This window comes from Cetorhinus maximus, chromosome 10, assembly GCF_964194155.1.
Source record: "Cetorhinus maximus chromosome 10, sCetMax3.hap1.1, whole genome shotgun sequence".
In the NCBI taxonomy this organism is placed as follows: domain Eukaryota; kingdom Metazoa; phylum Chordata; class Chondrichthyes; order Lamniformes; family Cetorhinidae; genus Cetorhinus; species Cetorhinus maximus.
This window is the reverse complement of record NC_135888.1, coordinates 66,769,561-66,784,680: the sequence shown is the minus strand read 5'-3', so window position 1 is coordinate 66,784,680 and position 15,120 is coordinate 66,769,561. Positions and strand designations below refer to the sequence as shown.

The following is a 15,120-nucleotide window of genomic DNA, read 5'->3' as shown; positions in this document are numbered from 1 at the left end:
TTCTTATGTTAACATTTTTAATCTGTTAAAAAAGCATAATGTTGATTCAAAGTGAATCGTGAGTTATTCTGACTTTTGTTGACTTGTGGATATTAAGTAGAACCTCCTTTCTTTTCCATCTAGCTTTGTACAAAGTGCAGACTTTAGTCCAGTGTTAGAAAGCCTCTTGCCAAATGCTTTTTGAATGCAGTGTTGAAGTCAATGAATGGTATTGGTAGCCCCTCCCTATCTCTGTAATCTCCTCCAGCCCCACAATCCTCCAAGATATCTGCACTCATCTAATTCTGGCTTCTTGAGCAGCCTTGATTTTAATCGCTTCAGTATAGGTGGTTGTGCCTTCAGTTGCCTGGGATCTAAGCTCTGGAATTATCTACCTCGCTTTCTTCCTTTTTATGGTGCTACTTAAAAAAACCCTACCTCTCTGACCAAGTCTTTTGACCATCTGATCTATATCTCCTCACGTGGCTCGGTGTCAAGTGTTGTTTTATAATGCTGCTGTGTTTTTTTAAAATTATATTAAAAGCACTATAAAAAGATAAGAAATTGTTTTATGACCACTACACAGTACATCATGGCATTTGTGGACTCTATGATATGGCAAGTAGTGATATTTCTAATTATTCACACTCCTACCAAGCACCAATGTTATTTTATTATGTCATGGTATTGGCAAAATATTATTGGATCATTCCTAGTTTTCATGACCAGGCTCTGGTTGTTCTATATCCAGTTGAGATATGAACACAGACTCAAGCGACTGACTCTATTTTTGTTGGATTGAAGGAGTCTTAGTGGAGACATGATATTTAAAATAATAAATATTATACATACGATGGGGAAAAAGTGTGGCTTAGTGGGCATAGAACTTGATAACATAATATCCACATGCTTTGAAGGGAAATGGATATTAGAAAAATTTTACCTTATGGCATAGCAGTACTGACTACCAGGAAAAGAAGTTTAACTCTGAGTCAGGAGCTGTGAAGAATGGGATTTAAGGTTGCAGATGTTAATCGAACTGTCTGAGTTCAGAGATCTTGGGGTGGGGGGGAGGTTACAAAGTTAAATACCACCATGAGATAGTAATGTGTGGGCATGGATTGTGCATTGATGTTTCAATGACTTTTAGTCAGTCCAAAATTTTTAAAATATTGTGGTTTTTTTTTACTATTAGTTGAGCAGTCTAACTCCTACCCCCAAAGCACTCATAGCTGAAGGAGCTCACAGTTTCTAGAGAAGAGTCACAGTATTTTTGTAATCTTGCTTAAAGCTGAAGCACACAATGCATACACTGGAAAATATTAAAATATAGTCCAAGTAGGATCAGCCGGTGATCAGAATGAGCCATTATTATGATCAGTTATTTGTTAATTATTCCTGATTTTCTCTCCTAAAGGCATTTATTGTAGCTAACATATAGTTATAGATAAGAATTTATACATCTTTGAGTAATGCTTGCATGTGTTGGATTTTCATTCCAGTCTTCATTATAATAGTTATTACAAGTTAAAGGAATATGAGTTTTGTGACATACTGGAGACATCTGGAACTTGTAATTTAAAGTAACTTTTGGCCTTGAAGTATAATAACAAGGTAGTTATGGCAAACTCATTACCCCACATCCTATAGCATTTTATCTTCTTAACATATTCCTTCCATTTGCAACTTCTGCTTGAGCAGGAATACACTGCATCATTTTCCACATTGTGAAAACTGACAAGCTTTGATAAAGTCTGAAATGTATTACACTCTTTCCATCTTAATAAATAATCCATTGCATCAACCTTCCTCACTCCGTTTCATGTCCCTGTCTTTTTCTCCCATTCCTATAATTAAAAACAGAAAATAAATCTCTTGTTAGTTTTATTTGCCAAATTGTATTGTGAAGAAGCAGCTCCATTTCTTTTGATATGTCCTTATAGCTATTTGAAGTACATTACATTAAATAGTTTTCTGCTGCATCATATTATTCCCACAAGGATTTTACTTAGTCAAAGGGTCTGACTTAGTTGTCAGTATAATCATCCAGAGTTTGTGGTTTTAATGATAGGTGTTCGCTTCTGAAACAGACAGCATCTTCTGGTATCTGAACATGTGCAGTTTAAAGCAAAAATCCAGAAGTTGCTGTCAATGACTCCCTGCTCCTCCACAGGGTGTACTGTTGAAGTCCCTGGAGTTGACGCTCTTTAGAAATCACTGAACTGATGAAAACTTCTTCTCTTACCCTGTAATCTTGTTATTAAGAAACCCAGAAAAAGTTACAGCTTGTTAATGAGATGTAAGTGTTTTTAATGGCATACTAAATCATAGGTAACTCTCTAGCCCTGAAAAACAAATTTTATGTTTGTTAATTTTTTTCCATTATAATGCTATAATTGTAATATAATAAACAGAGTTAAATTAATATCATTTATATTTCAGCTTTTCACGTGCATATCTCAGTTTTTATTTTGCTCGCTGTAAAAATTTATAAGAAGTGAAGGATAAATGGTGCATTTTCCTTCATGGTCTGCTTTCTGAATCCTTCTATGTGATTGGCTGCTTACCCAGTTTGATGACATCACTGTTGTTGGACGTCTGGAAATCTCCTTGTTTTGGCGTCAGATTCAAATTCACGTTGGGGAGGGGGGGACGTCTGGAAATCCCCTTGTTTTGGTGTCAGATTCAAATTCACGTTGGGGAAGTGGGGGAACGTCTGGAAATCCCCTTGTTTTGGCGTCAGATTCAAATTCACGTTGGGGAGTGGGGGGACGTCTGGAAATCCCCTTGTTTTGGCGTCAGATTCAAATTCACGTTGGGGAGGAGGGGACGTCTGGAAATCCCCTTGTTTTGGCGTCAGATTCAAATTCATGTTGGGGAGGGGGAGATCCGCACAATAGAGATTGTGGTGAGTGTCATTGGTTTGTTACTGACTGTGAAATCTGGACCACTGAATTTGGTACTGAATCTAATAAATAGCTTCTCTATCTTTCAGCCCATGTGAGATACATCACCAAATTACTATTACCTCTTAAACATCCACAAACTGGTATGATTAAAAGTGAATGTAATTTGCTTTGTACTACAACACCAACTGTCCACTGAGGACAGTTTTCCCAAACAATGAAACATCTCCTAGAATGCCATCTACTAGCAGAGCCATGTTGCCCTGAGGATCTAAAGGTTTTGAACTCTCGAGCCAGATCCTGCATTGAACTGGCAAGGGAAACACTGGGGAGTGGTGGGTGTAAAGTGTGTAGGGGAGTGGTGGGTGTAAAGTGTGTAGGAGGGCATGGTTTCTGTGCTGCATGAAAATGTTTCCAGGGCATTTGGATTCACTGAGATAAATTACTCCCAGATAAGCATCTGTATTGACTCTTAGGACAGAATTTTACGACAGCGGGATTTTATGTTCCCGCTGTTCTCAATGGGATTTATATCGGCCCGCAGCATTTTACGGCCCCGTCCCTGCCGAACCGGGGCCATAAAATTGTGCCCTTAGAAATAAGATAGAAACACAACGTATTGCATAAATTATTTTCCATTAAATACATGCATAATAGTTAAACCCAAAATACAGTTACAAGGCAGATTTCAGTGTTGCATCTTATATCTGTTAATACCGTAAATCGCAGCATATCAGACAATCCAATTTTTCGGTGCCAATGTTTAGGGCAATACTTGCATTAGGAGATGGCCTCAATTTTTCATCTCCAAGATGCACGTTTTTGGTTATACTCACCTTTATAAGTTGGCGCATGGGATCAAGCAAGTGATTTGGGCCGTGTTGCCAAGAACATGTGTGGGATTTAAGACACACCTCCACAGAGCAAACCGCTCCTGGCAAGTGACAAATAAAAATGGGTCCTCCTGTACCAACACTTGCATTTCATATGTTATGCTTGGCATATAAGCCAACCACCATTTTTGGAAGGGTTTTTTGAAGCTTCAAAGATAGACTTATATGCCATGATCTACGGCAGACCTGTATGTGCACAAACATTTCCAGTAACCTTCTCACACCAATGGAAAAGTGTCATATTGCTAAGTGAAACTGTCATACTACTGATAACTTGATTGTTAGTACATGACACGACACTACAGTGGCAAACGAGCTGAATATTAAGTTAATATGACTCCTTGTTTTTTCACTAAGGATAAGATATCTAAACAAAGCTCATACCTTAGCCTTCTGTAAGACGCATCCTTTACTGGAGGATATCATGGTGGGAGCTCTCCTTCTCATTTCTGAAGCACAGTTCACAGGAATGAAATGATGTTCTGTGTAACCATTTTCAGTCTGTGGGAACACAATTCAATATTTTAATAACTGAACCACTCGCCCGCACAAGTTGAGGGCAGATATTTTTAATCATAATCATGCATTCAACATTTGCTCATTAACTTCAGGAACTGTAAACTCAGACTAAAGTGTATAACGATGCTTATCATATATGAAAAGGAACCTCTGCATTATGGTTTGAATTTTACGTGCCCACCATTTTCACTGGGTTGGGGTGGGTGGCATGTAAAATATGGCAGGTGCCAACCCCACTGCCTTCCCACCCACCCCCAAAACACAGTAGGTGGGCGGGCACCAAGATCAGCAGTCCGCCCGCCATATTTAAATAAATGATCGAGGGTCAAATTAGCTTGTTACCAAGCCAATTCACCCCAATAATATGCTGCCTATGCCATAATACAGTTGGCATGGGCAGTCAGGTGGGAGTGGGCAGGCAGCTTTTAAAAAAAACTTTTTTATCTTCGTCCACATTCACAATATATTTGCAACAGTGAACTAAATATTTTCATTTTATCAGGCCCAAATACAACTCCCGTACTCAAAACCTTGCTGCCATTTGTCAACGCTTTCTGTCAAGGTGGCATTTTATACTTTCTTTTTCTCCTCCCCTGATGAGTCACAGTTGCCTATGGTGCTGAAAGTCTTCCATTACCTCACACAAATCATAGTTGTGAGACCTGACAATATGTCGGTGGGCTATATTGGAGACGTCGCAGCTTAACCCAAAGCTGTTCTTAACTGTGTTCAGACAAGGAGAGCATCCAAACCAAATCACTGTTTAGTCACTGGACTTGGGTATCTGCCTTGTTTTTCCCTTCCTTAGCCCAGCTGTTTTAACCAACTTTAATATGCCCAGTTAAAATCAGGCAACTCAGTGCAAGTTTGAGATTACATCTGGGGCCTCCTTCCATCATGTGGCTTAGTTACATATGGGATAATGCATTTAGCAACAGAGCCATTAGGGAACATCTGATACAAGTCATTGTCTTGTAATTTACAGGGGCAACTTTTCATCTTTGTATTCCCAGCAAGAAGATTTACTTACTATGATTAGCTTAGAAGAAATTCAGGTGCTGCTGAATCTTTCCTCATTAAACATCCATGAATGGACATGTCAGAATAAATCAATGGACATAAGGGTCATGGGTTCTTGCGGAATTTTTTCCTCTTTAACTTAGGGGTGTTGAGGTCAATACTGCAACCCTGATTGGGATCAGCTTACTCAGGAAAGACTCAGGATTGGACCTGGACAGTGGTTTTATTAAATGAGCCATTAGGGCAGCCAGACGGGGGGGCATTTTCATTCCATCATTTTGCATTAGATTGAATGCTGGTAAACAAAAACTCTCCTCTTAAGGTAAACATTTGAATTTTACGTGAAAAGTTTCTGGAAATGTTCTTCCACTTACATCCAAAAAGGACTTGCATTTATATGGTACTCTATTATATTTCTTACAATGCCGCCATGCACTTAACATACAATGAATTGCTACATAATAAGTCACTTCACTTTTATGAAATAGTTTGGGAGATCTGCACACACCGAGATGAATGAGGTGTCTGATCAGTTCATTCATTTTTGTTGATGCTAGTTGAAGGAGGAATGCTGGTCAGAATACCAGGAGAACTTCCCGTTCTCTTACAAATAGTGTAATAACATCTTTTACACTCAGCTGAAGAGGCAATTTGTAGGTTAGTCTAACATGTCTTCTGACAGACCGAAAAATTGCAGTACTTCCTGAATATTGCACTGGCGTCAAATCTAGATAGTGCTCTCAAGTACTAGAATGGGGCTTGAACTGACAGCCTTCAAACTCTAAAGAGAATAGGTTTCTATCAACTGAACAAATATAGGGGTAGGAGTGGGCCATTGATCCCCTCGAGCCTGCTCCACCATTCAACTAGATAATGGTTGATCTTCTACCTCAACACCATCTTTCTGCACTATCCCGTGTCCCTTGATGTCATTGGTATCTAGAAATCTATTGACCTCTGCTTTGAACATACTCAATGACTGACTACCCACAGCCCTCTGGGGTAGAGAATTCCAAAGATTCACCACCCTCTTATTGAAGAAATTCATCCTCATCTTGGTCTTAAATGGCCCAACTCTTATTCTGAGACTCTGTCCCCTGGATCTGGACCCCCCAACCAGGGGAAACATCCTTCCTGCAATCTACCCTGTCAAGCCTAAGAATTTTGTACACTTCAATGAGATCACCTCTCTTTCTTCTAAGGTGATAACTACATTTAAATATGTAATATTCAGAAGACGTTAAGGTTAATTGTTTCATTTTTCACAATTTATTTCCATTTCTGTTCCAACAATAAACATTCTTCAAGTACCTGCAGACCAGAAGAGTCTGATCTGGAGTCAATGGATAAACTAATTTCTGCTCCCCTTGCAATGGCTTTCTTCAGATTTTCCTTTACTTGTGTTAATTTGAGTTCCAACTCCACCCGCTCAGTCTCTTTATCTTTACATTTTTCTTCCACCATCCTTATTTTCTCTTCCAGAGCAATTTGAGATTTTTTACCTGTGAAAAATGTCCACATTAAGTACATTAGCCCAATCACCATGTGCATGGTGCATGTTTCTTCCCATGTGTACGTATGAGTATATTGATAAGGTCCAGCTTAATCTGAAACAATTTGAATTGGACCAACAATAATTTACTTGGAAAAATCTAAATGTAACTTGGTTTGGATCAATTAAGATTGGATATGCCTGACCTTTGATATGGTGCTGGCCCAAGGTTCATGTGTTGTCTTTTTTTGCTAATTTCCTCAACTCTTCTTCTGAAAGTTTTGACACCTTGTTGCAATACAGTTGCAAGGGTGTCAGTCACTCTTCACTACTACCTCACTCAACAGTCTACTAATCATGAGTCGGCATGGCAATGAAGCTTGGCAGATTATTCAGTGGCATAGTCCATCATGCCAATTCTGATCATCGCCAAAAGTTATCCCTCCAACTTGTTAACTCATTTTTAATAAATGTGGTTATGATTTTGTTCCTCCTAGCACGTAGAGGAAATCGCCTCTCCCCAGATATCCAAATGCAGACTTTCTCCAGTGAAAACCTGGGATCAAACTTGGCTGAATGATTCAGTTGCTCATCAGATTAATTCAGTGATGTATTGACAAAGCAGGGGTTCATTGATACATTACCACCAAAACAACATAAACAATGATCTGAAGCAGATGTGTCCCTATTCGCTGACAATCTCAATACCATGTTGGTCAGCTGAATTTCTTACTGATAATTACACCTCTTTTATATGCCTCCCATTCCCTTAAACATATTTTTGAAGGTAGTAAACTCATTCCTTCCCCACTTCTCCCACCCACCCCATTCCACAACCTGTGATGGCATGCTCTAGGGATCTACCTTTACCACTCTTTAGCGGGTTACTAAGAAGTGAGCAACAGGGACATGACGATGATTCTCCACTCCAGTGTGCAGAGGTGCCAAACAAAATAAAAACTAGGAATGTCTTCATAATGATGGAGACTAAGAGCTTTGTGAAATAGGGTATCTAAGAGCTTTGAAATAGGGAGTCGAGCTTTTGTTGCTCCATTTCATGGTAGCGTACACTGATGCTCCATTGGACTATATCACTGTGTTACCTCACCCTTTATTCACATCATATGTTTCTTTAACTGGCTCTTTTCTGCTTATATGCACTGAAATTCACTATAAGATAAGTAGGTATGTATTTTTATAATTTATTTTTTAAAACAAAAATTATTTTCTTTTTAATGTAATTTTCTTAACCTTTTTTTCTTTTTTCCAGTGATGTTGTTGCTGATAGCACTGCATCTTCATCAGCTAAAACACAGAAAATAGTATTTTGTAATTAGCTTACTGCTTTGAAGTTGACACAACAAACAAGGAACAATGTTAGGGGGCCGTGTTGCACTAGCAAAACAATAATGTAAAACAACATCGCTATGGGGCAAATTGGCAAGATTTGGGGAATTCAGAATGACGGTTTTGTGTTGTATGATTCATAACATTATTGTGAGTGTGTTCAATGTGATAATTTCTAGCTTATCATGCACATTACAGCAGATCCATAATGATGGGTGTTAGATGTCCTTGACTTTTTTCCATCTCTCAAGCCAATATTGTCCCTTTTAAATGCCAAGAGCTTTCAGTCACTGTAATTGTAAGGATTTCACAATTGGTTTATCATCAATATTTTCACAGTAATTAAATCAGTGAAATGAGAGATTGTAATTGGAAAGGGCAATCCAAAGTAATCAAGTACATAGCTGACATGTCTAAGGCACTTCTACAGATGGTTAGTTAAATACATAATATTTAGAGCTTGTAACTTATGAAACATAACCATTTTTTCCCAAATAAATTCATTTCAGAATTAGTCAAATGATTCAGTGAATCAGTTTGTGGTGCCTTCAGAAGTCTGGAGTGCTTCAAGCACTGGATTAATCATGCCAATTTGAATTAAGGGTTCAAGATGCATAAAATGATTCCCCATCTTTGAGTTATTAAGATAACTGAAGTAAGAACAGGAAATAATGTGTGTGCATATCATCTTTGAACTTGCAACAAGAAGATATGCCTTACTAAAGAGTAGATGTTAGTCAACTTAGTAACATTGCAGTAACAAAACAATAACTTGAAACTTGGTGACATCGATAAGGACCTTTTTTATGGGGTGGCTGTTCTCTGATGAATTAGTTTGGTTTGCCTCAAATTTCCAATTAACATGGCACTTTACAAAGAGGAGGGAGTTCTGACAGTGCCCTAACTAACATTCTTACCTCATCAAATATCACAAACATATTTATTTAGAAGAAAAAATCACACTCGTGCAGTGTTTTTCACATACTCAGGATATGATGTAACACGTTTTTTTAGCCAATGAATTATTTTTGTTATTACTGTTTGATGTTTTTGTAGACAAGCACAGCAACAAAGTTGTACACAACAAAGACATATAAATAGCAGTGAAATAATGGCCAGTTAAACTATTTTAGTTGATTGAAGGGTAAATATTGACCGGGACAGGATCTTTTATGTCTTCCTGAATTGACAAATGGGGCTTTGGTTTAATCTGAAAATATAGCACCTTTCTTTAGTGATGTGATAAAAGTGCTGTTTTCAGCCACTAGATGGCAAAAGAAGCTATGGAAAAAGAAGTGAAACAGATAATAGTCCTGATTTGCCCTTGTGCATTTAAGTTTTTACATTTTGCATAACGAGTCGCTGAAAGTGAGAGCTGATAACATTGCAGTGAGAAATACAAGACATTTAGGACCTGAGTGAACATGACAAGTAATGGTGTATTTCCTTGATTAATCAGATTGAAGGACAGTGAGACTAAGAATCGGATAGGAAGTATAAACTAGAGTGGTTGAATTTGATACCAGAATTTACATTTGTAATGATGTTCAAACTGTCGGTGCTCTGTGTCACCTGCATAAAACTGACAGCAACTTCTGGCAAATTGAGGAGAAAAACATGCTGTGTGCCTTAAACATCCTCATCGAGTGTTCTTCTCCCTTTTTGTCCACGTATGTGCATTTCCAATATCAGCAATGGGAACCCTGCCTAGTTTTCCCAATTATTAATGTGGGGACATTGGGGTTAATTATGATACCCATGACATTAAACAACTTGAGACCATTTAACTGAGCACAAACAAGGAACTGAGCCTGGGTGCCTCCTGGCATCCAGTGGAATAATGTAGTAACTGAGCATTTTGATAGCTTATCATATTTTTCCTTTCTATAGTATCAATGTGACATCTTCATGGAAAGAATTGAAAATAGCTACCAAATAAAATTTTAATTGCATGCAAACCTTATTTATTTTTTCCACAAAGGCAAACACTAGCTCCTAAACCTCTGGTTCACTGTGGCAAAAGTGAGAATAAAAATACTGAAAGAAAAGACTACCCTCTACCCAAAGTTTAAGAACTTTGAATATTTATCCAGTAATGTATTTAACAATTGATTGGTTCCCCCGCCCACCTACAATGAGAAATGCATAACACTGCAGATGCTGGAAATCTGAAATAAAAACAGAAAATGCTGGAAAAACTCAGCAGGTCTAGCAGCATCTGTGGAGAGAAACAAGAGTTAACATTTCGAGTCCGTATGACTCTTCTTCAGAGCCACCTACAATGGATGTGTTACAAACCCACTATTGAGCTTCCAAAATTACTTATTTCAACAAGTAAGATGAAGGCTGTACCTGTGCATACTTTCAGAGCTTCACGGAACTCTTTCTTCTCTTTACGGAGCTGCATCAATTCTCTGCGAATTGAACTCTTCTGATTTTCAAGTGCCTCCTGTTCAGTTAGCCATCTCTTTGCATCTTCTTCCGCCCGCGTCTTCCCATATTTTGACTGATTTGCATCTGAAACATAGGATGGCATCAAGCTTCAGGCGGTGAACTAAAAGCTTGTTTTCAATGAACGGATTTTGATTTGGAAGTGTAATTTGATTCCCATGAGGTAAGAACATTATGCTCATGCTAGGCTTCCAGTCTCGGCTGTTACTGAACTTCAATTTCTATTGGAGAAGGGATACACATCTCCACAAAGAATTTCTGAAGGTAAGTGTATTAAAAAAAAAATCCCAAAATGTGTAAAAAGCCTTGTCTCTCTGCAAATAGGTAAACTAATATATCCCTGTTAAATTAATAAATCAATCTATTCATTTAATATAGAGAGCATCCCTCATCTTCATTTTTTAGTAAATAAATTGAAGTAAAAGTCCGCAGCTAATGCAGCTATTTAGAAAAAAAAACACCCCTCCAAGCCATTCCCATGAATCTTTCACTTTATTTGAGATAGGCTGACCAGCTGTAGGTGGTTAGCTTTTTGGGGATAAATGTTCATCCGCAATCTCACACCAAAAAAAAATGTAAATGATCTTAGAAGATCCAAATAGGAATTTTCATGGAGTTCATAGAAATATAAAGCTCAGATGCCTCAGTGTCACCACAGACAGCAAGGTGTAGTTGCACTATGACAAGTTTACATAGCTAATTCCCATTATAAATGTGGGCATTAAACTTGCAATGGAAAAATCTGACAAATATAACGTTTATAATTTTTTTTGTGAGGTTGCAGTTTACATGCTCAAGACATTTAAGCAAGCAGGTGGAACTGCAATTTCAGTTAGTCACGTAATGAAATTAGACTATTTGAAACGTTAACAGACCACGGAACAGACAAATTTAGGCCTGGATTTTTGCTGAGTCGGGCCGACACAGGAGCCCTTTAAAAATTGCAGGTGGTACCCAATTCTGGGAATTCCGCCCCCCCATTGCCATTTCCATTTCTGGCAATTTTTGTTGGAAATATATATTTAAAAAATTGTTCTTTCAGTTTCAATAGTTAGATGCCGTATTATTAGTTAGATTTGTTTTTACAGCAGTGATTCATTTTAGGGCTCTGCCTGCAAAAGTAAGTGGACACATTGATCAGCATTTTGTAAATATTGAGATGGATTAGAGTACTTTTCCCTTTAAGAAAAGTATTCTTATGCATTCAAAGCTGAAGAAAATACTGTTTGGGATTTCTAGTGTAATAATCTGAAGTGATTTAAATGTCCAGAGTCCTTTTAAATTATTTAAAACGAAAACCTTCAACAGCTTTCACTCAGAGGGAAAAAAAAACCACCTGCTCCTGAATTACTTTGATTGATAGGACAGCTTAGAAAATAAGGCTGTCTGCTTTTTCGGTTGCAGTAGAGTCCATCGTTTAGGTTTCTCAGGGTTTGGTTTGCTAGCTGAGTCCACTATGAATGTTTGGCTGAGTTTCCAAATCTAATGAACTGCTTGTCTCAGCAGGGGGGGCTATGTTCACATTTTGATTGACAGTTTTAAGAGGTTCTTAAAGAATTTTGTCTTTGATGTGCTAAGTGAGTAACTATTTGTTTTTGCAACATATAGACCACTTGAGGGGATTTAACTTTGTTTGAATGACAGCTCTATGAAATTGTTGTAAGGTTATTTTTTTATTGTCCATTTCAAAGACATCTTGAGGTCTGCCCATAGTTGATACTGGGTCAGTGGCTATGGAGGGTACATGGGGATATGGGGAGCATGAGGGGACATGGAAGCGACGTGGAGATATGAGGGGGCATGAGAGGATATGACGGAATATGGGGGCTATGAGAGGGACAACTGGGCTGCTGTCCCAGTAAATGGATGTGGGCGTTCCAGCCTGCCGGCCTCGCCATCTGCACATTTCTGTTTCTGTCTAATTAGGCCTGCCTCTGGAGGCAGTGGGCCTGACTCCACCCCACCCCACCTCGCTGGAACAAAAATATTGGGGGGGGGCGGGGTGCCTTTGAAAGGAGATGGGTCTGCCATGTTGGGAAATTCCCTGACTTGACCTTCCCATCTTATCCATTAAAATCTGGCCCTTAATCTCTACACTTGATGAACCATTAAAAAATTGTTTGGAGGGAAATACCTAAACATTAACATTCAATTTCAGCAAGTGTCAAATGTTATACAACTAAAACTTGCAGGGTCATAAGAAGTAGAAGCAGAGGTAGGTCATTTGGTCCACTGAGCCTGCTCCACCATTCAGTAATATCATGGTGATCTGACTGTGGCCTCAACTCCACTTTCTGCATTCCCTCTATAACCCCACACCACCCCCACCCATAACTCTTGACTTCCCTGTAGATTAAAAATCTAAGTCAGCCTTCAATATATTTCAATCACCCAGCCTCCACTGCTCCTGGGGGAAAAAATGCCCAAGACTAATGACCCTCAAACAGATAAAATTCCTCCTCATTTCAGTCTTAAATGTGAGATCCCTTATTTTAAAACTGTGTTCCCTAGTTCTAGATTCCTCCATTAGGGGAAACATCCTCTCAGCATCCACCTGGTCAAGCCCCACCCCCGCTCAGAATCTTGTATGTTTCAATAAGATCATCTCACATCTTGCTCAGCTCTTCCTCATAAGACAACCCCTTCATCTCAGGAATCCACCCAGTGAACCTTCTCTGAACGGCTTCCACTGCAGGCATATCCCTCCTTAAATAAGGAGTCCAAAATTGTACAAGTACTTTAGGTATGGCCTCAACGATGTCCTGTACAGTTGTAGCAAGATCTTCCCCACTTTTGTATTCCCTACCCCTGGCAATAATGGCTACCATTCCATCTGCCTTCCTAATTACTTGCTGTACCAGCATCCTAACATTTTGTGACTCATGTACAATGACACCTAGATTCCTCAGTACCACAGCATTCTGCAGTCTCTCTCCATTTAAATAATATTCTGCTTTTCTATTCTTTATATTTATATAGCACCTTTTCAACATAATGAAATGTCCCAAGGCGCTTCACAGGAGCATTATAAAACAAAGTTTGACAATGAGCCACTTAAGGACATATTAGCTCAGATGACCAAAAGCTTGGTCAAAGACCTGGATTTTAAGGAGTGTCTTAAAAGGGCAAAGTGAGGCACAGAGATGAACAGATATGTGGAGGGTATTCCAGAGCTTGGAGCCTAGGCAACTGAAGGTATGATCACTAATGGTGAAGCAACTAAATTGGGGATGCACAAGAAGCCAGAATCAGAGTAACGCAGATATCTTGGAGGGTTGTAGGGCTGGAAGAGATTACGGTCTTAGGGAGGGATGAGGTCTTGGAGGAATTTGAAAACAAGGATAAGAATTTTAAAATCAAGACTCTCAGGCCTGAACTTTCGCTCCTGAGCCAGGAGCACAGAGTCAGGATAATCCGCAGCTCCACAAACCCGACCTGGTTAGCAGGGTTGGGGGGGGTGGGGGGGGTGTTGTAGGAAAGTGTTCTGGATGGTCTCATTTTAGTTTTGAGGGAGTGGATGTTAACAAGAGTCAGGCCTGCCATCCCCGGAAATAGTGTGGAGGATACCACAGGGGCTGCTGGGTGAGGAGGCGGGCTAATTGGTGCTTCTCAACTTTGTCCCAGCTGTGAAAATAAAAGCAATAAAACTAAAAACAGAACTCTAGCCCTCACCACCAACTCAATCACTTGCCATTCTCCATTCATGCCAACTCATGCCACCCAGCCCCCATGGCCCTTCATATCCTCCAGATTGTCACATGCCCCTCTATCCACCTCCATGGCCCTTCATAGCACTTTTGCCAACCAATGACCCTCTACCCACCCCCTTTGGCCTGTTATAGTCCTTATGCCAACTCATGCCCCCACCCACCACCCTTTTCCCTTACACCCTCCACACCAACTCACTCTGGATCCACCATGGGCAAACTTCAGTTTGTATGCTGAGATGAAATAAGATAACGTTCTTATTGTCTATTGCAGACTTTTTTTTTCTAAAACAAATCTCTCGTTCATAAAAAACCTATTGACTACAGTCCTTCAAATACATAACCCCTTATAAAAACAAGCATTTCATTCAAATGCTTAATCCTTTAAAAAAACAAACATTTGTATTTATAGCCCCACATCGAAGATGTTATGACGACTTGTAGGTGTTAACTGATAGGCATGCCACTGTGATAATAAGTTGTGAAATCAGTCATGCAGCACAAATCCTATAACAATAACCACTCTAGGTTGTGCCTACACATAGAGTGAAATAGCAAGAACTGTTTTTTTAAAACTGCATATGTTTTTTTTTAAATTAAAGGCCAGGAGATTTAAATGCTTTGACAGCTCCAATGAGCTTGACAGTTTCCTGACAGCTTGACAGTTCCAATGAGTTTATCCACTTTTCACACACATTCAAATCTATTTTTAATAATCCCAAATGGCACTTAACCTCTCACAAAGGTTCCTCTGGTCCTATATAAAAGGGTACACTACCTTTCCAAAGAAGTCTGGCAGCTTCAGT

At 39.1% G+C, this 15,120-nt stretch overlaps 1 protein-coding gene across 2 annotated transcripts in view; it reads right to left on the bottom strand.

Moving 5' to 3' along the window:
- Positions 1–1,166: 1,166 nt before the first annotated feature.
- The window catches only part of afap1l1a (actin filament associated protein 1-like 1a), a 225,950-nt gene continuing 211,996 nt past the window's right edge, over positions 1,167–15,120 (bottom strand). For both annotated transcript variants that reach the window (XM_078550584.1, XM_078550583.1), the window contains exons 16-20: positions 10,509–10,673; positions 8,061–8,114; positions 6,629–6,819; positions 4,163–4,279; positions 1,167–1,826 (exon numbers count right to left, since the gene is read on the bottom strand). In XM_078550584.1, coding sequence (XP_078406710.1) covers positions 1,800–1,826; positions 4,163–4,279; positions 6,629–6,819; positions 8,061–8,114; positions 10,509–10,673 — 554 coding nt within the window. In that variant the 3' untranslated portion in view covers positions 1,167–1,799. The remainder of the gene's footprint in view (positions 1,827–4,162; positions 4,280–6,628; positions 6,820–8,060; positions 8,115–10,508; positions 10,674–15,120) is intronic.